A 27,360-nucleotide genomic window follows, 5' to 3' on the forward strand; every position below is an offset into this window, starting at 1 on the left:
CATGTATTCAGAATTATCCACACTTGAAAGTTAAAAAGATGAGTCGTCTGTTGTTTTCGGACACTGCCATATATAGAAAAATCATATAAAAATAGGAAAAGAAATTCCTAGTTCGAGATATCTTGAAGGAATTATGCCATTTTCGTACATTTCTAGTATTCCTGAAAACTGTTTACATATATTCAAGACTCTCAAAATGGAGCATCTATCTCTTTAAGGTAAATTCAATAAAGGTTCGGTATTTTAATTCAAGAGTTGGACAATAAACGAAACAATACTATAAAATGACCGAAATGAAAACCAGATGATATCTTATATATTAAATCTTAATAATATAAAAAATGTTGTACAAAATAATATAATCTGCTTTGTCTTTTTGACAATTTGAGGGAGAAAGTTGACAAAATATTGCAGGAACAAAAAATACTCCAATTATACCAGCAAAGTTCAAGTAGAAAGTTTACAAGCTTTTGAACTGTCATTTAACCATCCTTAAGTTACATAATACAGACGGTGTCACTTGAAATTTTGAAAGCAAACTCCAAAATTTAAAGGGAGTGTAAGGTTTTCGGAATTGTGTATCAGGGACACAGATAAAACCAATTTGCACCACACCCGATTTCAGTCTGATGTGTGTGGTTCCAGCATTTCCAAAAAATATAAGATTGTTATGACGTCACTAATTGCAAAATATGCTTTATCACATAGTGACGTCATATAACACTTAGTTTTATTGGAATTGCAGGAACCACAGGTCTGATTGAAAATTGGAATGGTGGATATTGATGCTATCAGTGTCTCTGAAACACATAAAATTTTTAGAAAACTTTTTTACTATCCCTCAATTGGTGGTTGTATATCATGGCATCAACACAAGAGATAAAATTAGTTTAAGAAGGCTCTGTAGATGTTGGTTTAGGGTATAGTGGCCACATTGGAGGAACTTTACTCACAACTGGCTTCATTTTTTCTCTCAATTTCACAAATAATCTTTTAAATTGCAGACCATCTCCCTGTCGAATAAAAAAGAAATAGTTATGAACAGATGATATTGTGGACATCTGGCCACCTATTCTAGAAACGATCTTAGCACTAGGATGTCCTAGGTTAGTATCTTCTAACATTGATTCTAGGACATCTTAGCACTGAATACTAATATCACCTGAATACGTGGCCTGAAATTTTCATTACACTCATTATTCCAGAGTTCTGTTACTATGTAAGTATCATAAATTAATAATTTACCACTGTGTATTATCATCCTAAAGTAGGACCTTCATCATCATATCATGAATATGGGTTTTGACATGGTCTTATTAACCCATATTCAACTAAGACCACTATACATCGTGGAAATGAGGTTGGCGCTATTTGAATCTGACCAATCAGATCAGTAGAACGAAAATGAGGTTACATAAACAAAACACAACAACCTATACAGTAGAGCCAATTTTGATAGGACAATATTTAGCTATGAACATTTTTCCAACTTGTATTACCACGGTCTCGAAGAAGTATGACGAATAGGGGTGTGGTTTGGACATGGTGGACCTTCATTAAATCAATTAACTGTATATAGAATAATCCTTCATTCAATTGCAAATTTATTTAATCTGTTATAAACTCTGAAATACCAGTTACAACAAAGAGATAAGCAATAAAAAATATTTTCAGGTTACCTTTGAGAGTCTGAAGTCCACCAAAAGATTTTCTCCCATATCTATTAGAGTTGTTTTAAAGACTAACTTAGCACCTCGTTTATCTGTTGTTTCTACAGTTAACTGAAAATAAAGTTTTTGATTGTAATGACCAGGATCTGTGAATATTCTGTTGAGCGAAGTTGTGTACATATATTTGTGCATTTCCGGGAAGATTATTTTAAAGGGACAGGTTCACCTTCCGTTTGACCAATCGTACCTTAGTCTCTAGAGTGGTTACGAGCAATTGTTGACAGACGAATGCCCCCATCGGTGTATAAGGGAGCCGCGGTGGCTCAGTGAGTTAGACGCTTGCTCGCTAACCTGAATGTCCAGGGTTCAATCCCGGCATAGGTCAAGATAATACCCTTGCATTTTTCAACCTGGTTTCCCCCAGTCAGTGATGCAAGTAAGAGAGGCTGACATGGAAAAAGGGTCTAGACATTCGGATGGGACAATAAACCGAGTCCCCATGTGCTACAGACTGTGCACGTTAAAGATCCCTCGCTGTCTTGGCAAAATTTTCTTCATTGCACCCTGCATGGCGTTGCCCGTCTTCATTAGCCCACATGGTGCAGAAAAGTAGGCTTAAAACTCCATTCATTTCATTTCATTTCCCATAGGGCGTATAAAAAGCATTTTTCTGGTCCTGTATGCTCCATTAAAGGTTAAAGATTCCTCCCAACAGGAGTTGATTGTACCCACATTCAATAAGCTTATAGAGCAGTAAGTAAGCCAATAACTAGTTTCTATCATCTGATATCAGCATTTTTCAGATTACTTTTCACTAAGATAATTTAAGTTAATTCTGAATGACATGCAACTTACATTATTAGCACCATTTTTCCTCCATTTTTCAAAATTGAGGCTTTCGAATGTTTTATTTAGTTCTTCAATAGTTTCTTCATGATTGGTTTTCACAAAAAATCTTGTCATTCTTCTTACGAGTTTCTGCATGGGTGTCTAGAAATACAAATTGATGTACCAAATACACAAAATAAGCTATGAAATTGATGCCGATCATAATCTATCATTTACAAAATGGCCGATCGTCAATATTGACTGGGGAATCTTGTCACTGTGTTTAATTCGCACCCTCAGTTTGGCAAACCGAAAAAACTGCAAATATACAGAAGTTGAAAAACCAAGTTGCAATATGATATCAAGATTCAAAAAGAAAGATGGCTGTTGCTTTGAAAGTCTATCCTCCTGAGACACATGCATACCAAAATACCATTACACAGTAAGCCATAGCTACAAAATCTAATATGGATTCCTAAATCTCGAATTTTTTTACTGTTCCATTTTTATGCCAGATTGGAGAAATTCATCTTTTCTGCCTCTGGCAAACTCCCACCCAAAAGGGGCTTCAACCCTTCCGTCCCTGCCTCAAGAGACACCTCTCATTTTTTGCCTAACCCCTCAGGCATTTTCTAAGACCAAAAATTCTATTTTCTATTCCAACCTCTGATAGCTAATTGGACTGATGTCGGCTGGTGTAATGGGGACTTTCCACATCTCCGCAGGTTTTAAACCTATTTAGATACCTTGGATCTGCAAAACCGAGATATATTTGGAAAGATGAATATTTTTGTAGTTCAGTCATACTATCATTTTCTCCCTACAACATTTTTGGCACATCTCTGGTTCCATCAAAGTAAAACAAAAACATCGATCATTCAAAACTGCTTGCCCAGCCAAAGTTCAAAGGTCACAGAGTCACTAACAAAACAAAAGTTTTGGTGATGCCGAACACAAATTTTACATCAGAAAGGTAATTTTATATTATGTTATAAAAAACGCATCTTTGGAGGTGTGGAAAGTCTCCATCAAACAGGGCCTCTGACTCCACTCCAGCTAACAACTGTCAAAATATCCATCAGAGGATGGAAAAAAGGCAGATTTTTCGAACAAGCATTTTCTTGGGGCAAAACATGACAAATTTACCTGTGAAGCTCCTGGGGTGCCTTGAAACTGACTTCCTAGTAACATATTGTCTGTTTTGATTGGTTGAGAGAAACTAATCATGATATCAGCTATATCTTTACTTGTCTTGGTGTCAGTTCTAGGTTCTGGTTGACTATCAGTCTCCATTCTTCTGGGTTCTGGTTGTGAACAGGAGACATTGTTCCTGCAAATGAATATTTCATAAATCAGCTTTGGTTGAGGGGAGCAATAAGTGTTCATGGGATTTTAAACCCCTTCAACCCTAGCGGCCGGTTTACCGGACACACACTAACGCCATATATACCCGAGCAACCGGTATACCGGCCGTTACTAAGTGACGTCATACAATGTTAACATCATACGCTTTTACTTTTATTACTTGGAGTTCAGGATATATGACGTTATATTTTATTTACACTCAGGGTTCAAAAGGTTAAAAAAGACAATTTTAACTTTTTATTTTCAAAAAAAATTTCAAGTTCATCCTATCCATCTTACTGAATATAAACTACCATTAGACTTGGAATTACTGAAAAAAATAGTACTTGACAGGCACCATGTAAATTTTAACAAGTAAATGTTATTACTTTCGTTTTTACTGTCAAATTTGTGAAAAATTCAATACAAATTCAAGAGAATGTTTAAAAGGAATCTTTCAAGACTTGGCAATCCCTAAATTCTGTATCAATATTGTTTACTAAGCAAAAGTATAAAAATTTTATTTTTTAAATCACCTTTTTGTTAAGCTTGCAGAAGTAGAAGTCCTATACAATATTTCCTTGGTAAACAACCGATACATTTTCAACAAATATCCCATATAATTAAATCTTGGCATTTATTTTCAGAAAAGCTAAAATTGCTCACTTAATTAAGATATAAGCTAGCTTGGTATTGATATAATCAACACTTTAAAATAATTGATAATCTTCTAATATCAATTGAAGATTAACAGTATACTGGTTGTAAATACATATCAGAGGTTGAAGGATTAAACTAAGAATTATTTAGGTTGAAAACCTTATTCAAAATAAAGAAAAAAAACATAAAAAAGGTTCAGATACCCTTTCTTTAGGTTTAGAGAGTTGACTTACTTTGTCAATACCAAATTTCCAAATCCTATCAAGGCTTGAATATCTGAAACACGCTTTAGCATATATATTTTCTTGTTAACTTCTCTTTAATGTTCAGTGAGTTCACTTACTTTAGTCTAATTTTGGAAAATAACCCTGATTATTATCTGAAGAATGGCTATAGTCTCTACAACCTACAGATTGTAGTTTGCAGGTCTAGGGATTGTGCTACAGAATGTGTTCTGGTACCAAAAATGAGCAAAGATTCCATCAAAAAAATCCCTGATTTTGTGGGAACAGAAAAGTTTTTTTGTGGCTTCAAATAAGCCAATTTGTGACTGAAAATACAAGCAATACCAACCTTGGAGAGCCTGTACCAGTAGGACTCAGTTCCATACGAGAACACTGTCGTTTAAATGGTCCTGTACCTATAGGAGAATCTGATGGTGAACTTGATGGATATCTAGAAAAGCCAGCTGAAAAAAAAACCCACAAAACCAAATCATTCAAAATTCATTGCTTACTTGATTCTGACATTTGGGAGGAAATGAAATGAAATTAACGGAGTTTTACGTCCTACTTTTCTGCACCATGTGGGCTAATGAGAACAGGCAACGCCATGCAGGGTGCAATGAAGGAAATTTTCCCAGGACAGTGCCTGTTTTTTTTTTATTTCCAACTGTTGAGGGATCTTTAAGATGCACAGCCTGTAGCACATGGGGCACACATCCGAATGACTAGAAGCTTTTTCCATGTCAGTCCTTCTTAACTGCATCACTGACAAGGGGAAACCGGGTTGAAAAATCTGAAGGTATTATCTCGACCTATGCTGGGATTGAACCCTGGACCTTCAGGTAAGCGAGCAAGCGTCTAAATCACTGAGCCACCGCGGCTCCCTATAGCTTAGTAGAAGTACTGGAAATGCAAAAAAATTGCATAATCCCTCAAAATATACTTCAAACTAGAAATTTCACTGTCTATTCCTATATATGTCTTTTCAATATATGACAGAGTAACAAGACAAGACGAGTTGTCATTTTAACTTTCAAACACCAATATTTCTGGACACACATGGATTTGAAGGCTCAACTATTGACAGTGAGCTGATTTTCTACGCTAAAAAAATCATTTTTCTGAGACAAACATATGGTGAACCTATCCCTTTAAGTCAAATTGATCAAGTTTTATGTTGAAAAATTCTTTACCTTTTTTCTTGTGGAATGTTTTATTGAACCACTGATGTTTTTTTATTTGTTCTAATGTATAACGTTTTTTATAATTTTCTAATAATACTTTTCTTAACAATGCTGAAAAAAAATTGGAACTCATATCAAATTAACCATGGTCTTTATGTACTTTAAGGTTAAAGTTACTTTCTTTAATCAGAGAAAAAACACGCCAAATATTGCACTATAGAGACATTTTTCTACATGGAAATTCTAGGTATAACTTACAAAGAGCTAGGTTATCTATTATGTAAATTCTAGGTATAACTTACAAAGAGCTAGGTTATCTATTATGTAGATTCTATTATCTAGATTCTAATTAAAACCTACAAAGAGCTTGGTTATCTATTATGTAAATTCTAATTAAAACCTACAAAGAGCTAGGTTATCTATTATGTAGATTCTAATTAAAACTTAGAAAGAGCTAGGTTATCTATTATGTAAATTCTAAATAAAACCTACAAAGAGCTAGGTTATCTATTATGTAAATTCTAAATAAAACCTACAAAGAGCTAGGTTATCTATTATGCTAATTCTAAATAAAACCTACAAAGAGCTAGGTTATCTATTATGTAAATTCTAGGTATAACTTACAAAGAGCTAGGTTATCTATTATGTAAATTCTATTATCTAGATTCTAAATAAAACCTACAAAGAGCTAGGTTATCTATTATGCTAATTCTAAATAAAACCTACAAAGAGCTAGGTTATCTATTATGTAAATTCTAATTAAAACCTACAAAGAGCTAGGTTATCTATTATGTAAATTCTAATTAAAACCTACAAAGAGCTAGGTTATCTATTATGTAAATTCTAGGTAAAACTTACAAAGAGTTAGGTTATCTATTATGTAAATTCTAATTAAAACCTCAAAGAGCTAGGTTATCTATTATGTAAATTCTAATTAAAACCTACAAAGAGCTAGGTTATCTATTATGTAAATTCTAATTAAAACCTACAAAGAGCTAGGTTATCTATTATGTAAATTCTAATTAAAACCTACAAAGAGCTAGGTTATCTATTATGTAAATTCTAATTAAAACCTACAAAGAGCTAGGTTATCTATTATGTAAATTCTAGGTATAACTTACAAAGAGCTAGGTTATCTATCATGTAAATTCTAATTAAAACTTACAAAGAGCTGTAGGTTATCTATTATGTAAATTCTAATTAAAACTTACAAAGAGCTGTAGGTTATCTATTATGAAAATTCTAGGTATAACTTACAAAGAGCTAGGTTATCTATTATGTAAATTCTAATTGAAACTGACAAAGGGCTGTAGGTTATCTATTATGAAAATTCTAGGTATAACTTACAAAGAGCTAGGTTATCTATTATAAAAATTCAAAAAAGAGCTAGGTTATCTTTTATGAAAATTCTAATTAAAACCTACAAAGAGCTAGGTTAACTATAACACATATTCTACAAAGAGCTAGGTAATCTATTATGAAAATTCTACAAAAAGCTAGGCCATCTTTTAAAACAATTCTAGGTATAACGTACAAAAGGCAAGGTTATCTATTATGTAAATTAAAATTAAAACCTACAAAGAGCTAGGTTATCTATTATGTAAATTAAAATCAAAACCTACAAAGAGCAAGGTTATCTATTATGTAAATTAAAATCAAAACCTACAAAGAGCTAGGTTATCTATTATGTAAATTAAAATCAAAACCTACAAAGAGCAAGGTTATCTATTATGTAAATTAAAATTAAAACCTACAAAGAGCTAGGTTATCTATTATGTAAATTAAAATCAAAACCTACAAAGAGCAAGGTTATCTATTATGTAAATTAAAATTGAAACCTACAAAGAGCCAGGTAATCTAATTATGTAAATTCTAATCAAAACCTACAAAGAGCTAGGTTATCTATTATGTAAATTCTAGGTATAACTTACAAAGAGCTAGGTTATCTATTATGTAAATTCTAATTAAAACTTACAAAGAGCTGTAGGTTATCTATTATGTAAATTCTAATTAAAACTTACAAAGAGCTAGGTTATCTATTATAAAAATTCAACAAAGAGCTAGGTTATCTTTTATGAAAATTCTAATTAAAACCTACAAAGAGCTAGGTTAACTATAACACATATTCTACAAAGAGCTAGGTAATCTATTATGAAAATTCTACAAAAAGCTAGGCTATCTTTTAAAATAATTCTAGGTATAACGTACAAAAGGCAAGGTTATCTATTATGTAAATTAAAATTAAAACCTACAAAGAGCTAGGTTATCTATTATGTAAATTAAAATCAAAACCTACAAAGAGCTAGGTTATGTATTATGTAAAACAAAAAGAAAAAAGGGGGGGTGTCCAAGTTTAGATTTTGTCATTGATCCCGTGTGGTTGGAAGCTTTTAAGTCTAATTATCCAGTGAAGTTCAACGGAGCGCCGGTTGGCTGTGGATTGTGTGAGGTCCGGGTTGGTCCCGAGTTGTTTAATGATTTGATAGTCGAGGTTTCGACTCGAGTGTCTCGGTAGGCGGAAGTGAGAGGCGTCTGGAGTGTCCCTCTTGTGGGTGATATCAGCGAAGTGTTCTTTCAGCCTAATGCGGAACATTCTTTTCGTCTCGCCAACATATTGTTTGTGACATAAATTGCATGTGAGGAGGTAAATGAGGTTTCTACTTGTGCAGGTCCAGGTTTTGTTGGAGTTGTAAGTTTTCCCAGTGGTGGTGGAACAAAACGTTTTTTTGAGCTTAAGCATGTTGCAATAAGTGCAGTTGTAGATGTTACAATCTGTATCAAGGTAGTTGTAAGTTTTCCCACTTGCTACAAAGAGCTAGGTTATCTATTATGTAAATTAAAATTAAAACCTACAAAGAGCAAGGTTATCTATTATGTAAATTAAAATTAAAACCTACAAAGAGCCAGGTAATCTAATTATGTAAATTCTAATCAAAACCTACAAAGAGCTAGGTTATCTATTATGAAAATCTACAAACAGCTAGGTTATCTAATATCTATTATAAAATTTTTAGGTATAACTTACAAAGAGCTAGGTTATCTATTTTGCACCAAGGTGATTGTGTTATTTTACAATCTTTCCAATCACAATATTCTTTACAATCATATGTGGGTTGATCCCATGGTAGTTCTGAAATAATGGTGTCAAAAAATGTTATATTCTTCCAACATGGCAATGAAAAAAGTGAATAGATTTCTTGGAAAAATTTCTCCTGTCTACATGGATGTGTGAATACAATGTTTTGTGACACATTGACTAAGATTCACCTATGGCAATTTTTGAATTTGTAATGATGTCTGGTCACATATGAAAACATGCTAATCTGTATCATCAAGTATTGATACACAACCATGTTACAAAATACACATATTGTAGCATTTTGTATTGCAATTCAAATAACAAAAGAGTCATTAAACTTTCATGCCATTTTCTACAAGCTTTTATTTTCAATATAACCACTTCAGGTAGAGTCTAACGACAGCCCTCCAAAACGGTCATCAAATTTTTACCTAACTTGAATTTCTACCCTCTCCAGCACTGGCATTTTGTGACACGGTGTTTATCAGGTTAGTTCGAAAGGTTAATTTGACGAATGTTCAAGAGGGCTGTCGTTAGACACTAACTGAAGTGGCTATGTTAAAAATAAAAGCTAATAAAAAGATAGCTTGCCAGGCAAGGTAACATACGCCCACTGGCAGCTGTCAGAAATGATTAAACAGTCTTTAGTGACTACAGGGTTGCACAATATAGCTAATAGAGTGAAACGTCAAGTCAGACACGATATTTCGGTGAAATATTATCCAATCATCACGAAAATCGATAGGGATCATCTTCATAATGACATTGACACACAAAATAAAAATCAAAAGAATTTGTAAAAAATTGTAGTCTGTAGAGTGAGCACGAGTTGCACAATATAGCTAATAGAGAAAAACGTCAAGTCAGACACGATATTTCGGTGAAAAATTATCCGATCATCATGAAAATCAATAGGGATCATCTTCATAACAACATTGACATACAAAATAAAAATCAAAAGAATCCATAAAGAACTGTAGCCTGTAGAGTGAGCATGAGCCAAATGTGAACGGATGGACCGACGGGGTGATTACATATGCCCATCTTACGTGTGGGCGTATAAAAAAAACAGGACGAAAGTTTGGTTTAATTTTAATTAAACTGTTGTAGACTCCTACCTCCAGCCAGCAGAGCAACTAATATAATAGCACAAGACCAAACATCTGATGGTTCAGCATGGTATGGTTTCTTACTTAAAACTTCAGGTGCTATATACGGTACTGTACCACAACATGTCTCTAATAATCTTTCTGAGCCTTTAAATCTAAATACTGTCGCAAAACCTAAATCTGATATCAATAAGTTATCTGAAATACAAACATAAATACTGTCACAAAACCTACATCTGATATCAATAAGTTATCTGAAATACAAACATAAATACTGTCACAAAACCTACATCTGATATCAATAAGTTATCTGAAATACAAACATAAATACTGTCACAAAACCTACATCTGATATCAATAAGTTATCTGAAATACAAACATAAATACTGTCACAAACCCTACATCTGATATCAATAAGTTATCTGAAATACAAACATAAATACTGTCACAAAACCTACATCTGATATCAATAAGTTATCTGAAATACAAACATAAATACTGTCACAAAACCTACATCTGATATCAATAAGTTATCTGAAATACAAACATAAATACTGTCACAAAACCTACATCTGATATCAATAAGTTATCTGAAATACAAACATAAATACTGTCACAAAACCTACATCTGATATCAATAAGTTATCTGAAATACAAACATAAATACTGTCACAAAACCTACATCTGATATCAATAAGTTATCTGAAATACAAACATAAATACTGTCACAAAACCTACATCTGATATCAATAAGTTATCTGAAATACAAACATAAATACTGTCACAAAACCTACATCTGATATCAATAAGTTATCTGAAATACAAACATAAATACTGTCACAAAACCTACATCTGATATCAATAAGTTATCTGAAATACAAACATAAATACTGTCACAAAACCTACATCTGATATCAATAAGTTATCTGAAATACAAACATAAATACTGTCACAAAACCTACATCTGATATCAATAAGTTATCTGAAATACAAACATAAATACTGTCACAAAACCTACATCTGATATCAATAAGTTACCTGAAATACAAACAACACAAATGTTAAAAAATATTCTGTACTAAAGGATAAAGATGTTTTACAAACATGAATAACATAGCTTGCCAGACAAGGGAAAATATATTAATTGTCTTCAAAAGTGACTATGCTTCTTCTGAACTAGTCTCTGTCATCAAGACGGATAGTGTCTAATGGCAAGTAATCTACATACAAGTCTCACATGAACTGTTTACAACAGAAACAAAATGGCAACTTCAAAAAGTTCTTTCAATACTACATATTTGATATTTACCATCAGCAATTGTTTAATATTTACTTCATGCTTAAAATTGATAGAAGAAGTCAAAGTTATAATAACTTTAAACTTACTGATATGATCATGATATATATGATACTGTAGGTCTCACATTCGTACATATCCAACAGAAAAATAAATAATGAAATTTACGTTAACAGCTTAGTCTGATATTTTGAGGACCTGTTTTTTAGTTTAAACTTAAAGGGACATTCCGCTTTTTTGTAGGTTTAAAATTTGTTTTGCTCAAATTTGTGAAAACTATACACCAAAATCTAGAGAAATGTGTCCATTAACGTATTTGAAAGTTTTAACTTAAAAATTCCAGCTGTTAATTTTAAAACGCAAAAAATATTTAAAAACATTACGTAAGATTTTTATGTTTGTTATGTTTTTTGCAAGCTGTTAGAAAACTACTGTATGGATCTGATTAAAATAAATGCCTAATTGTAGAGAAATATGTCTCCTATGTTTTCTAAAGATTTCAACAAAATATAACAAGCCATTATAAAGCCAATCACCGAAACTAGGTCAAACTGCTTAATTAACAATTAGTACTCTCTGTTTTTAATTAACCCTTTTGAAATAAATGCAGTTTAATCAAGAAGATACATAGATAGAAATAGCATATTTTAGAAATATTTTCAGGTATAATTCACGACGCTTTTTGATAATGAAAACTTTTTACAAAAAAGCGGAATGTCCCTTTCATCTATTGTAAAATAAACTTTACCATTATCATCCAGTAGAAGATTTTCAGGTTTCAGATCTCTGTGAGTTACTCCCCTTGAGTGTAAATACTCCTAAAATTAACATATCAAATTCTGAATTTTAAGTCGTTTGGCATTGAGGCAATAAGTCACGTTATTTTAGGCTGGGGCAACACAATCGATTTTGGTCGTCGATTTTTATCACAACGCCTTGTCTTGGAAGCGTGGGCACACAGGAGATTTTACTCAAGACTTGTGTCATCAGCAACAAAAATTCGCGACCCAAAACCGTTTGTGTGCCCTAAGAGTTATAAGACATGTACAGAAATCTCAAATATGCAACGTTTAGACCAACTACCTCCATCAAATATTTTTATATAGTAAAACAAAATGAAAAGAAAACAGCACAATAGTTCCTACTCACCACTCCAGCTATCAGCTGTTTAAAATATCTATTAGCATCAAGTTGACTCATTCCAACATCAGGCTCTACAATTTACAAAACCAGCAAATCATATAAACTGTATGCTTGCTCAGGGTTTAAAGGGACAGATGCGCCATTTTGGGGGGATGATTTGAGGGTTGAATATATGTAAATAGTCTCCAGAAGTACTAGAAATGTATAAAAATTGCATAATTCCTTTAAAAATATCTCAAACTAGGAATTTCTTTTCCTATTACTATAGACGTCTTTTCTATATATAACTTGTCTTTTTAACTTTCAAACGCCAATAATTCTTTTCACATGGATTTGGACACTCAAATATGATGGTGAACTGTGAACACTATTACTGATTAGCTTCGCTATAAAATGCCCGTTTCTGAGACTAAGGTACGATTGGTCAAAAAATTTACACACGTTCCTTTAATTGAAGTGGTATCGGATTGCAGTATGCAATTATCAATTACCCCTTTTGCCAAAATTAAAATTTATCAGGACGATCTGCAAGGCAATCAAATTCAATATTTTTGGTGCCCCCCAGGGGTTGCCTGTACTCATATGTTATTCAAAAAAATTTTGTGCATGGTTTCACATTTACAAAACAATCCGTAAATGGGTTATGTGCAAGCGTGTTGATTGGCTGCACTTACCAATTCTATCAAACAACTCTCCACCACTGGCATATTCTAGAAAAATATAATGAGCATCGTTCTCTAAACGTGATCCATAAAATTTAATGACTGATGGATGATTTAACATACGATGAATACAGATCTACAAAAAATATTAATTTTAATTAATAACAAAATCATATATCTATCCAAAAACATTTAATCATCAAAATTTTGACATGGTTTGACAATAATGACCATCTGCATTGTGAATTACCAAAATTGATTTTTTTATCTTGGATCAAATCCTATCTACTCTCTGACTACAATGATTTCTGAATTGAATTTTGCCAATCATTTTCATATGAATAGAAATATCAACTAAAAAATGCTACTGAGAGTTTTACTTTGTCTTTGGGTTGATGAAAATTTTAACTACTGGAAAAGTTGTTTTCATAGTTGCATGAACAAACAAATGCCAGGTAGTTTTTTTAAAGATTAGGAAAATAGAATAAAAACCAAATAGAGAAGCAATTAGCAATCAAAATTAGAATAAACTTTCATTTTTAATATAGCCACTTCAGTTAAGGTCTAACAACAGCCCAACAACGTTCGTCAAATTAACCTTTTGGCCTAACCTGATGAACACCGCGTCAAAAATATCAGCGCTAGAGAGGGTAGAAATTTGACTGGTCATCTAGTGTTGCTATTTCATGTTAATTAAGCTTATTTCAAAATTATGTTTACTATCGAAGTCATGACAATTAAAAATAAAAAATTTGTTCACCTCTTTTTTAACACTCTCTGCTATATTGGGGTATTTATTCAAATTTACTATTTTAACAGCTACGGCTTCTTGTGTCTCTCTTTCTACCACTAATTTCACTCTGAAAGAAAATTTAAACTTTAAGGGATGTTGCATAATATTTTTTGTAGAAATCACTTTAAAAAATTTTGTTTACACATGTTCCAAAATTCATTGATTGGAAATATTGAAATCATAAATTTTCACCTAATTTATACAGGCCTACTTTGCATTTTAGTGTACGTATTCTTACAAAGGGATTGTCAATGGAACTTTTAGGGTGATGTTCCTTAAAATCATGGTGACATTAAAGCAAACCATTTCAGGGAGGGCTCATTGATGCCATGGGCTCGTAGATTAAAGATTTGTTTAACAAACAAGGCCATATGATTGTCATATGATGAATAACTGTGGGATAGCAAAACCTAAAGTATAGAAACATCACAGCTTCATTGAGAAACAGATCCAACATGACATGCATTAATTGGTTAAAAATAAAGTCATAAGAACGGGACTAGTAGAAGACTTGTTAGATTACAATGGAGACAAAAATATAAGAAAATGAAAGAAACAAAACTGTAAACTAATTTTAGTAAAATTGACCCTAAACTTACTCTCCATAAGCTCCTTCACCCAGAGTCTGCACCAAATCCCACCCCTCTACAAATGGTGTTACTGAGGTCATCTTCCTAATTCACCTGTTCTGTTTATATCATTATTACCATGGTTTCAACTATCTACATCAAGCCTGAAATAAACATGAAGTGAGGTCCACTATTACTTATTAGCCCCTTTCTTAACCCACACACTTTGAATCTATACAAGGTCACCAGAGCTGACAAGTAAAGTTTGTTTCGTCACACACTAGTCCCTACTTGTTACCTAGGCCAGTGCTTCTGTAAGCGAGTTTCTCTTATAAAACCTTATACTAGAATCTATTCCACAAAACTAAACTTACATAGAGACTATCATCTCAGAGAGTGTAAACCTATACTAATTAACATTTATACCTTGGTCCTTACTTCGAGTTGAAGAATTGATTGCAGTTACGATTTTTTTTACATAGCTTTACATAACAAGACAGGTCATCTTCTTGGGTGTCGGTTTGAAAAACAAGGTTTTTACATAGCTTAACATCACAATGTCAAGCTAAAACGAACTCTGTGATAAGGAGTTTGTAAATTGACACGTCATAAGCTTGACATTCATTGTGCAGAAGAAGGTTTCTTAGACTTAAGGTGTCAGTTCAATGCCATGCCCTGACCTATAGGGGGTGCCCCTACTGAATGCTGGTCCTGACAGATCATATCTATAGTCATGGATCCCTGTCCTCACTCAATATCACTTTCAGTTTCAGACCCAGACCCATCAAATATGTCATAAACGTTGACACAGTTGACTGAGTTGTCAGAAGACTGAGAAATGAACCTGAGTCACTCACAGTCACAGAGTCAAACCTTAGGTAGATCTAAGTACTAAAAAATTCAAGAAAAAGACAACGTATTCAAAGTGAGTCACTGTGCCTGTACAATTTTATAAATGGTTTCAGATAGACCTTGTTACCAACATTTTATGTTAACTTTGCAAATTATCTCATTTCATTTTCAGCGCCTTATGTGATGATCACGTGACGTTTGTTTTGATGGATATCTTTAAAAAACCTAAAAAAATACAAAAGGTAAACGAATACAGACTCATTAGCATTGGAGTCAGTAGAGGCTTACATAACATTGAAATAAAACAACAAAAATGGTTTATGGTCCTTTGATTTAATTTCAACGATTTAAAACTCTTTCCAGACCCAGATTGATGTTTTTATAATCTGGCATTACTTCGTGTGCTGGAAATATTAATCTGGCAACAGTGCATCCAATTTATTTCCGGTGGTGATGTTTACAAATCCATCACTAAAGCGAAAAAATAAGAACTAATGCAGACGACATGTTTCTGACACGCTAACCTTGAAAAAAATATTGAATAATCTTTCTATATAATTCTGACAAGTTTGTCAATCACCCTCATCACCATGTCTTTTCTTGTAGATCTTGTAATCATGTGCATTTCGCAGGTTAGTATGGGCTCTCCTCTGGCTCTCCTCACTCAGCAGACCTTAGACTAAAAAGAGTAGTTTCACACAATCTGGCAGTAGTTTTACCATCCATTACTGTAGCACTGTGACAAACAGTCACTGTCTCTTTGCCTTGAGTAAAATGCAATTAGGGATTGTATAGACCGACACACACACTCTGCTGTTCATTTGTCAGCAGTCAGGGATGTAATTATTTGGGTTAAGGTTAGGATTTGCAACTGTGTTTAAAAACGTGTAATTTTTTTTCGGGTTATGTTAAGGGTTTGTGACAGTTTGACTACATTAGAAGCATGTGGTATTGTTTACATCCTGGATGACACATGCACAGAGTGTGGATGATGGTCTTTCTAATGATGCAGTTCTGAAACTACTGTGGTAGTATTTTTCAATACATTTTTGTAATTTTTCAGGTGATATTTTTCGGTGGTGGATGGTTATTCTTTTTGAAGCACTTATTTCGAGATTATGAGGTAACAGTATTGAGTAATTTGATTGAATATGATGACTTTCCACTTTTTTGTAAAATGTTTTCATAATCAAAAACTTTGTCAATTATACCTGAAAATATTTCTATAAGATGCTATTTATATCTATGCATCTTCTTGATCAAACTGAACTTGTTATAAAAGAGTTTATATAAAACCTAGGTTTAGAGGAATTGCATGACATCTGATTGAAAATTGGAATGATGTAAATTGATGCCATTAGTGTCTCTGTTACTCATAGAAAACCTCTTTACAATCCCTTAAATTAGTAAACTTTTTTTGTGATGTCACGATTTTTAATTAAAGAATGTGTCTGACTTAAGAATTTCTTCTTTGTCTTCAGGTTCACCATTCTGTTGTTTTGTTAGTATTTTCTGTAACATTTGCTCTGTCATGTACAATGTTTGAGCTGATTATATTTGAAATTTTGGGCTTTCTTGATGCTAGGTGAGTTATATTTTCTGTTTAAAGATGGGCTCCCTTATTTTCATTTATTTTCTTGATGCTAGGTGAGTTATATTTTCTGTTTAAAGATGTGTTCCCTTATTTTCATCTATAAAAATGAAAATGCAAATACTTATATGAATGGAAAGTAGAGGTGTTCTAATGACTTGGAAAAATACCAGCTTGTCTCAAATGTCTATAATTAGTTCATAATTAGCTAAATTAGAAGAGAATTACCACCAGAATTCCAATGAGTGACCGATCAAGAAAGGTCAAAAAGTCTTTTTTTGTTTATCCAGACTGTACATACATGGACATTTATGATTGGTTAAAACTCTTAATTATATGCAATAAGAACACAATGATAAGATTAAGAATACATGACAATTCATCAGAAACACCAATTAATCAAATAGTTTGCTTATTTTGACACCCATCTTTAATACAGAAATCCAAACTAAAACCACTTACCGGTATATATATTTGATATATATTTATTGTGTGTTGGAATAGCATTTTGTACTTCTGCACAGTTTGTATCTCTTTCAACAATTGAATAATATAGTCAATTAGAATATTACCTGTATCTAGGAATTTTAGGATGGTTAAGTAATGTTACGAAAACACAGACACAGGCTTGTAAGCGTTACCTCTAGTTAGAGAGTATTATTTGTGCAGTTAGTTTGAATACTATTAAATGATTTGAATTTATGAGATGAAAAATCCAGATAATCTTCAGAATCTGAAATATATAAAAAGAATACGGGTTGCTATAGGAACCTTTATAGCTAGGGCTGTTTTTCACTTACAATGAACAAGATATTGTGTTGCGTTTCACATGAAAATTTTTAAAAATAATTATTTCTGACTTTAAAAAATTGAGAAATTACCTTCACATTTCTTTACTTGTAAATGTTCTTGTAACAAATTTTGAAATTTCTCCTATCTTTTCTCTTTCCCTATATATTAAATGAATCACTATTATTTTAGCAATAAATCTTTTTTTTAGATAGATATCGTTAATAGTGTATTGAATCGTAACTTCAAGAATCATTGTAGCCCTATATAAGATTCATTTTTCGGTTTCAGTTCCCGTTTATTTCATTGGAAAGTTGGATTGTTTTCAATATTGTTCACATTAATAGCAGTCTTACCATTTTATATAGCATATTATATATTGGGTAATATCAAGATTGGTGAGTAAACTTATGAAATTTTTTTGCAAATATTAGTCCACTCATTTGATTTTGCGTTTTGCTCATTACAGTCATGCATGCAATGCTCTGGCAGTCATCTTATAAAGACATTTTTGAGCTGTGTCTTTTTTCATTCTATGATACCTTAAAGGCATTATTATAAAGAGGTTTTCTGAATTTTGTATTTGGATTGGGGACACTGATAGAATCAATTTGCACCATTCCAATTTTTAGTCAGACGTCTGTGGTTTCTGCAATTCAACTAAAACTAAGTGTTTGACAACGTCACAAATCGCGAAGGGCCTTATGTGATAAAGCATATTTTGCAGTTAGTGAGGTCATCAAAAAATAAATTTAATAAATGATATAAAGTAATAATATATTTTCCAGTGCCACAGAAACCCCATGTCAGAACATTATGTACATTTGGAGCTTGGCTAGCATTTCTTTATTTATTCTGGAAATTGGGTGATCCTTTTCCCATACTTAGTCCAAAACATGGTAAGTCATTTTTACATGTATTCATATTTACTGGTAATATTTCAAATGTGTGTCTGTAGCTTGAGCTGGATTAATTCACAAGATAACTCTCGTACCTACATTGAGACGTGGAGTGGACATGGGTGTCTGAAGGAGAAGTTTTATTATTATTGTTCAAAAAAACTGTGACATCATAATCATAATATGTGATTATTACAAGATTACAATATGTGATTACAATCTTTGATTACAATGTTCGATTACAATGTTTGATAACAATATTTGATAACAATATTTGATTGCAATATGTGATTAGAATTACAATATTTTATTTCAATATGTAATTATGATTAAAATATGTGATTTTAATATTTGATTACAATGTTTGATTTCAATGTTCGATTACTATATTTGATTACAATATGTGATTACAGTGTGTAATTACAATATTTGATTGAAATTACAATATGTGATTGGAATTACAAAACATGTGATTAGAATTAGAATGTGTGATTAGAATTACAATATGTGATTTCAATATATGATTATGATTACAATTTGCGATTTCAATATAAGCTTATATGTGATTACGATAAGTGATTACAATTACAATATGTGATTACAATTAAAATATGTGATGTCAATATGTGATTATGATTACAATATGCGATTTCAATATAAGCTTATATGTGATTACGATATGTGATTAGAATTACAATATGTGATTACAATTACAATATTTGATTACCATTACAATATGTGATTACAATTACAATATTTGATTACAATTACAATATGTGATTACGATATTTAAATACAATATGTGATTTCAATATATGATTTTGATTACAATATGTGATTACGATATTTGATTACAATATGTGATTACGATATTTGATTACAATATGTGATTACGATATTTGATTACAATATATGATAGGTTGAAATGATACAACACATTTTATCACAAAGGGCTTGTTTTTTTTTTAATTCTGGAATGCATGAGAGTCATTGGGGGCACAGTACATAATGAAATAAAGTGACTTCATATTTTTTTTTCTGCGATGTTTGTGACTGGTTTTATCATTATTCTAGGTCTCTATGTTATTTTGTAGGTATATTTTCAATAGAACAGTGTATAGGACGTGTTGGTGTAGTAGGTGTTACTATTATGGCTCTACTCTCAGGATTTGGTGCTGTTAATTGTCCCTATACTTATATGCATTATTTTGTTAGGTGAGTTCCCCATGAACATATAATATACTTTATATCAACAACTAGAAGGTCAAACGTCAACACAAATGTACACATGAAAACTTAAGTCTTGTTTTGATTAAATCAGCAATTCCCAAATTTGATGTTAAAGGGACAGGTGCGCCATCTTTGGGGTTGATTTTGTAAATATTAAGAGAGGCACAATTGCTTATGTAATCGATAATCGAAATATGCCACATTTTAATATGGCTTAAAAGGACAGATGTGCCGTTTTGGTGGGGGTTGATTTGAGTCCTGAAAATATATAAATACAGTCTTCAAAAGTACTAAAAATGTACGAAAATTGATTAATTCCTTAAAAAATACTTCAAACTAGGAATTTTACTCAATATTTCTATGTATTCTCTATATGTCACAGAGTATCTCAGAATGACATGTCATCATTCAAACGCAGATAATTCTGGACAAACATGAGTTTGAAGACTCAAGTTTCGATGGTGAGCTGTGAACACTATTACTGATTGGCTTAGCTAAAAAATTCCTGTTTCTCAGACTAAAGTATGATCGGTCAAAAGGGTAAAATCAACAGCTCTTGTAAATAGGTAGATGAAAAGAAACTGTACAAAAAGTTCAGCTTCAAATAATTTTTCATTTTTAAATTAAATTAAATCAAACACAGTCTGTATTTTAATAATGTTGACACTCATAGCATCAATTTCCACCTTTCAAATTTTCAGTCAGTTTAACCACAATTGAAAATTGGAATGGTTAAATTGATGCTTTCCTTGTCCGCGATATACATAAACTTCTTGACAATCCCTTTAATGTCCTTGGTATTTGCTTGTAGGCATGTAACAGACGCTGATATACAAAGTATAGAAAAAAGATTATTACAATCTCTAGATATGATTATAATGAAGAAAAAGAGGTTAGTAAAATCCTGTGTTAGATTATAAACTAATTACTCCTAATGAATTAAAACCCCCATGGATTTACATTTTGCCGTTTATGGCATTGGATTGGTTGTGCGTCTGTCAGTTCTTATTTGCTTTTAATTGGCCTATAATCTGTACTTTTCAGTCATATATGTAGATATATATGTCATAAATGACAATAGGAGACAGAGTTATTGCCCTTGTCTACAGACAATAACCGTGTTTCTAGCTTAGAGCCAGCTTTAATGCAGAATGAGTTTAACTGGTTCCCGAACGACTTTAGCCTTGATCACAAAGTCGCACATTTTTGACAACTCATGATGTACAAGATTACTGTTTAAACCGGTACAAAAAAAATAAACTGGAAAGACCAGTATGCCCCCTATTGCTGAACAAGATAAAGCCGGGTTTAAGTAAGCTTTGAGTTGGCCCCCAGTGGAAACACAGTTAAAGATGTTTATCTTGTTACATTTCAACTGATTTTTTTTAAAACTTTCAATACAAGTTTTGGTATTTGAGCAATTTCAAGCAGGATGTTTATGGAAATTGGATGGGGGCTTCACCACAATTTCATACAGAGTGATTGCCCTTGTTTTCTTTCAGAATAGCTATAGCTAAAAGAGAAAATCTAAGAAAGGCTAGTATGTCAACAGGATCTGGAGGGTTGTGGGGAATGTTAAAAAATGTTACTTCTGGTAGCGGACAAGAGAGTATCCTTTCTTATCAACATTAATCATTGCCTTCCGATGTTCTCATTTTAATTATTTAGCTTAGCCAATCAGTAATAGTTTTCACAGCTCACCATCGAAATTTGAGCCTTCAAATCCATGAATGTCCAGAATTGTCTGCGTTTGAGTGTTAAAATGATGACTCGATATATATATAGAAAAGACATATATATATAGAAATAGTGAATAAAATTCCAAGTTTGAGATATTTTTGATGGTATTATGTGTTTTGATATAAGTCTAGTACTTTTGAAGGCTGTATTTACTATTATCAAGACTCAAATTAACCCCCCCCCCCCCCCCCAAAAATGGCACAACTATCCCTTTAAGCAATATTAAAATGTGGCATATTTAGATTTTTAATCGATTACATAAGCAATTGTGCCTCTCTGGAGAAAGAAAGGCCACAAGCAAAGTCATCAATTTAATGGCATGTATTAGATACACCAAATGAACAATATTAGCTATTACTGATTATTATTTGTTTAGCTTCAAATTATAACTCTTCCTCGTGGCTGTAATTCTTACTAACTCCTTAACAATCTCAGATATTGGTCCATTACAACAAGATGCTAATGCTTTAGAAGAATTAAGTCGTCAGTTATTTTTAGAAACAGTTGATTTAAACGATGCAGTGGTAAGTAAGAAATAGTAATAGACATTGTTTATATGAATATCCTGAAATTAGATACAGCCATCCTTGATGTAAAAAGCTTGCTCTGACAACTATACCAACTCTTTGTTGTTTAAAGGGACATTCCCCTTTTTATACGCCCACACGTAAGATGGGCGTATATTGTAATCACCCCGTCGGTCCGTCCGTCCGTCCGTTCACATTTGGCTCGTGCTCACTCTACAGGCTACAGTTCTTTATGGATTCTTTTGTTTTTTATTTTGTATGTCAATGTTGTTATGAAGATGATCCCTATTGATTTTCGTGATGATCGGATAATTTTTCACCGAAATATCGTGTCTGACTTGACGTTTTTCTCTATTAGCTATATTGTGCAACTCGTGCTCACTCTACAGGCTACAATTTTTTACAGATTCTTTTGATTTTTATTTTGTGTGTCAATGTCATTATGAAGATGATCCCTATTGATTTTCGTGATGATTGGATAATTTTTCACCGAAATAACTTGTCTGACCTGACATTTTACTCTATTAGCTATATTGTGCAACCCTGTAGTCACTAAAGACTGTTTAATCATTTCTGACAGCTGCCAGTGGGCGTATGTTACCTTGCCTGGCAAGCTATCTTTATATGCCCACATGAAAAGAAATTGACGGATTTTGACAAAACTTGGTATTAGTGTTCGTAATCACCCAAGGATGAACCCTATTGAAATTCTGAAGAATCGAAAAATATCTAGTATAAGTTATTGCCCGTGTTCTTGAAAACGGATTTTGACGAAACTTGGTGTGAGTGTTAGTAATCACCCAAGGATGAACCCAGAAGAAAATCAGAAGAATCAAAAAATATTTAGTATGAGTTATTGCCCTTGTTCTTGAAAACACGTTCAATTTTTAGCCTGTAAACACTAAAAGGCATGATTTTTGCTGGATTTTGACAAAATTTGGTTTTATTATTCAGTCCTGTGCTGAAGATTGAATATTTGCCTTCTAGAGTTTTCAAGAGCTAAAAATTGAACACGTTTTCAAGAACAAGGGCAATAACTCATACTTAATATTATTCAGTATTCATACTGGTGATTGTTACTGTACTGCTAAATATTTTTATTCAAAATCAAAGCTGCCAGTGGGCGTATATTACCTTGCCTGGCAAGCTATCTTTTAATGTCGATTTATACACCTAAATCTAGAGAAATGTACCCTTTATCCAGCTATCAATTTTGAATATTTAAAACGTGACGTAAGGTTTTTAAGTTTGTTATGCATTTTGGAAACTATTTCTAAAATTACTGTACCAATTTATGTAAAATAAATGCCTTATTGTAGAAACATATATCTCCTACGTATTTCAACTAATAATATCGTGCCATTATAAAGCCAAAGACCAAAACTAAGTCAAACTGTTTAATTAATAATTAACACTGTCCATTTTTTATAACTCAAATCTCTCTATGTGGACGTATATTGTCGGCACCCCTGTCTGTCCGTCAACATTTGCTTGTAAACGCTCTAAAAACTAGATTTTTTGATGGAATCAAATGAAATTCGGTATGTGTATACATATTCATTCAAAACGAAGATCAAGTTCGAATTTGAGCTATTTTCGACCGTTAGAAGCAGAGTTATTGCCTTTGCCCCAAAATCTTGAATATTTACCATCCGCATGCCGTGGTGGGCATATATGGCTGTCGTCCACTATCTTTAGTTAACCCTTTTAAAATAAATACAGTTTGTTCAAAAAGATACATAGATATAAATAGCATATTTTAGAAATATTTTCAGGTTAGGTATAATTTACGACAACTTTGATACCGAAAAGTTTCTTAAAAAATGGGGAATACCCCTTTAAAGAGAAAGACATTTTTGAATAAAAATTTGATTTGTTGCCTTCTGACACATTTCTTTGGGGCATATAAAAATGATATTTTGAAATCTGAAGTGGGGGTGCAATTGGGGGTTCCTGAATCCCCTCCTGGTGCTGCCACTGACGAAAGTTAGTAAAAAATAAGTTCAAGTTCAAAAGTATAGATTTAAACTGTGATATTCGAAAATTTAAAAGGGGATATCAGAAAATTTAAAAGGGGATATCCGAAAATTTAAAAGGGGATATCCGAAAATTTAAAAGGGGATATCAAAAATGACAATCCCAATAAAACCAATTCGTGCATTAAAAACCTATTAAGAGTAATTTTCCTAAAATCCTAATATGGTCAGAAATATAATTGAAATTTTTGTACTTATTTTTCTAGGAGAGAATCAACTATTCCAAAACTTTTAAAGGAAGATATTTCAACTTTTTGGGTTATTTTTTCTCCATTTATTGTGTGTGGAAAATATTCATGGTAAGACTATACCAACTCTATGTTGTTTAAAGGGACATTCCCCTTTTGATGTTTATGTTTAAAGCTATCATGCTCTAAGTATGGAATTTGCCATCTTACTATTTGTAAAGCATACTCAAAAACTTTTGGAAGTGAATTTATCATGAAAGGATTCATTGTTTGGAATTGCTATAAGGTTCACTTCTTAGTATTATAATATGCTGCCTGGTTCTTGATGATTTAAGCAGAACTGGTGCTAATTATTATGAGTTCTTTGATAACAATGCTCTGAAAGCGACAACAGTCTTTGTTAGATTGGATGGGAACATTATTTTTCAAGCTTACTACAAAAAGCTGAAATTAAGCTTAGTAGTATATGAGCTTACACATTGGTCGCATAGGGATTCCCCATTCCATTTCATTTCATGGGGAAAATGCGAAAAATGTATAAGCTCCCAAAAAAGACCTTAATTCCCTACATTTCATAAAACATCCTACATTTCATAAATTCTTACATTAAAAAAAGACTAAAAAACACCTTCAATCAATTTCCTACATTCCATCAAAAAAAGCATATTAAAAATACCCTTATATAAAATAATGTAGAAGGGAGATAATTCTTTTTTTGGAAATTTTCTACTCAAATTTTAAACCTTGAAAATGGCAAATAAAATACTAGATCTAATCTTTAGATTATACGATCCGATTCGTTATTCATTTAACAAGAAAAAAGAGAATTATATTATCATCTCACCCACTGTTGGTTCTAAATCCCAATTGAATGATGGTGGTAGAATTACCTTCGAAATAAATTCATTATCGAATTGGTTGCTTCTTTCCGATGCTTATTTCAGATGCGATTTCAAAATTAAAGATGGAACTCAGAATCAAGTTCCACAAACTAATACAACGTTAGAAAACAATTTCTTTCCATCTTTATTTAGCGAGATGGTTTTGGAAGCTGGTTCAAATCCGATAGAAACAATTAAACACCCTGGGGAATTCGACACAATGTTGAAAACAGTTTTATATCCTAAAGATTTCGATTCAGTCTCAGGTTGGATACCCGATGTTGGTGATGGAAGTGTTTTAAAAGAACCGGTAAGAAATCTTGCAAATGATGCCAATTTAGCTAGTTGTTGCTCGAAACACAATAGAAAGAGTAGCACGAGCAGCTAATCATGGATTTGAAAAACGAGTACTTTAGTATAATAATATTGTTGAGAATAATAGGTGGGGTAATTACGTAAATTGGAAATTATATCCTTTATTCGGTCTGTTGGAACATAGAAAAGTTTCCATAGGGTTACCATATAAAATTCATCTACAAAGAGAAATCAACGATGATAAGATATTCTTTGGAGAGAATGGTTCAGATGCAAAATTAGAAATATCGAATCTCCAACTTTTCATACCCGTAATAAAACCATCAATTGAAGTAGAAACGAGAATATTCAACTCGTTAACTAAAGATATTGAAATAGCTTTTCTTCATCGTAACACGGTAGGTAGCATGACTTTAACTGGAGAATCCACCACGTGGTCAATCACTAACACTATTAAACCAGCAAGATATTTAATGGTTGGTTTCAAGAACTTACCAGATTCTGAAACGAATAACAATAATGTCTTCAGAGTGGCAATGAACCAAACTCAAGATCCTTTAATCCATAAAGTTCAAGTAAGATTAAACAACGGTAATTATCCCAACCAACATTTAACAATTAATCCAACCACAAATGATTATAATGAATTGTATAGAAACTATAAAAATATGTGTGAATTATTTGGAAATCCACCTCAGTTTGAATATGTAGATTTTGCACTTAATCATCCAATCTTCTGTTTTGATCTATCAGCTCACCAAGAAGATCTTTTCAAAACAGGAGTCAACATAAATATTCATATTGAAAAAATACAAGGAGATGTAACCGGTTATTGTTTACTACTCGAAGAAGCAAAACATTTAATCAAAATAGCAGATAGAAGAATGATAAGAATTGAGTAAAAAATACACCTTTAAAAATGAAACCAAAAACTTTAGTTATGAAAATAATAGAAGCTATTGAAACAGCTTCACCAACTGTAATAACTTTCAATGGTAAAAAAATCAACATAACTAAAAAACTTATTGATAAATATAAATATTGTAAAGTCAGAGACGATATAGATTTAGAAAGAATTGACGCGAACGCAAAAGAAGGGGGATTTTTTCCTTTCCTTCTACCTTTAATATTTGGTGGTATTGCAGCAGCGGGTGCAGCTACTGGAGGAATATCTGCCGCAGTCAAAGCTGCCAACGCAAAGAAAGCAGCTGATGTTAAAGCCGCTGAAGAACGCAGACATAATTTAGCAATTGAAAAGGAGGCACGAGGTTCAGGAGTGGGAGAAATGATAGGCACAATAAAAGAATTTGGAAAAAGATTTGGGGAAGAAACCAAGAAAACTGTTAAACAAGGATTAAATAAATTAGTAGATAGTATTGACACGAGAGAAGTCAAAGTCAAACATAAGGGTAATGGAATATTTTTAAAAGATATACACACTGGAGAAGGAATATTTCTTTCAAAGTATAAAGGAGAAGGAGTTATTTTTGGAACAAATTAAAATAATAAAAAATGGGCAAAAAATTTAATCATTCAGAAATATTTCCTAATAACCCAATGCTCATGTGTTTATGCGGTAGTTCTGGTTCGATTCTTTGTATATCTACACAACAACACCAGAGCAATCGTATTATTAATTTCTCAAAGATTTAGAATATTTACCAAAGAAAGATGTTCAAGACCTATTTCAATATTACGAAGAAAACGAAGAAAAAATGGAAATAAAAGATATCATAGATAACTACATCGA

At 32.3% G+C, this 27,360-nt stretch overlaps 2 protein-coding genes across 2 annotated transcripts in view; one reads left to right on the top strand and one right to left on the bottom strand.

The window, feature by feature from the left end:
- Positions 1 to 890: 890 nt before the first annotated feature.
- LOTGIDRAFT_173967 (hypothetical protein) lies at positions 891 to 14,663 on the bottom strand (the record flags this gene model as incomplete). The annotated part of the gene is made up of 13 exons (XM_009051993.1): positions 891 to 1,013; positions 1,680 to 1,827; positions 2,515 to 2,660; positions 3,645 to 3,854; positions 4,706 to 4,710; positions 5,920 to 6,021; positions 8,936 to 9,040; positions 10,108 to 10,296; positions 12,144 to 12,213; positions 12,545 to 12,609; positions 13,213 to 13,336; positions 13,961 to 14,060; positions 14,593 to 14,663. 13 exons carry the CDS (start codon positions 14,661 to 14,663, stop codon positions 891 to 893), a joined length of 1,458 nt encoding a protein of 485 aa, XP_009050241.1.
- Positions 14,664 to 15,870: 1,207 nt separating this feature from the next.
- The window catches only part of LOTGIDRAFT_201453 (hypothetical protein), a 42,219-nt gene continuing 30,729 nt past the window's right edge, over positions 15,871 to 27,360 (top strand). The window contains exons 1-10 of the mRNA XM_009051994.1: positions 15,871 to 16,046; positions 16,478 to 16,537; positions 16,896 to 16,999; positions 18,086 to 18,192; positions 18,583 to 18,693; positions 19,788 to 19,908; positions 20,735 to 20,815; positions 21,426 to 21,532; positions 22,099 to 22,187; positions 24,433 to 24,525. Coding sequence (XP_009050242.1) covers positions 16,005 to 16,046; positions 16,478 to 16,537; positions 16,896 to 16,999; positions 18,086 to 18,192; positions 18,583 to 18,693; positions 19,788 to 19,908; positions 20,735 to 20,815; positions 21,426 to 21,532; positions 22,099 to 22,187; positions 24,433 to 24,525 — 915 coding nt within the window. The 5' untranslated portion in view covers positions 15,871 to 16,004. The remainder of the gene's footprint in view (positions 16,047 to 16,477; positions 16,538 to 16,895; positions 17,000 to 18,085; positions 18,193 to 18,582; positions 18,694 to 19,787; positions 19,909 to 20,734; positions 20,816 to 21,425; positions 21,533 to 22,098; positions 22,188 to 24,432; positions 24,526 to 27,360) is intronic.

Source organism: Lottia gigantea, assembly GCF_000327385.1.
Source record: "Lottia gigantea unplaced genomic scaffold LOTGIsca_177, whole genome shotgun sequence".
Lineage (NCBI taxonomy): Eukaryota > Metazoa > Mollusca > Gastropoda > Lottiidae > Lottia > Lottia gigantea.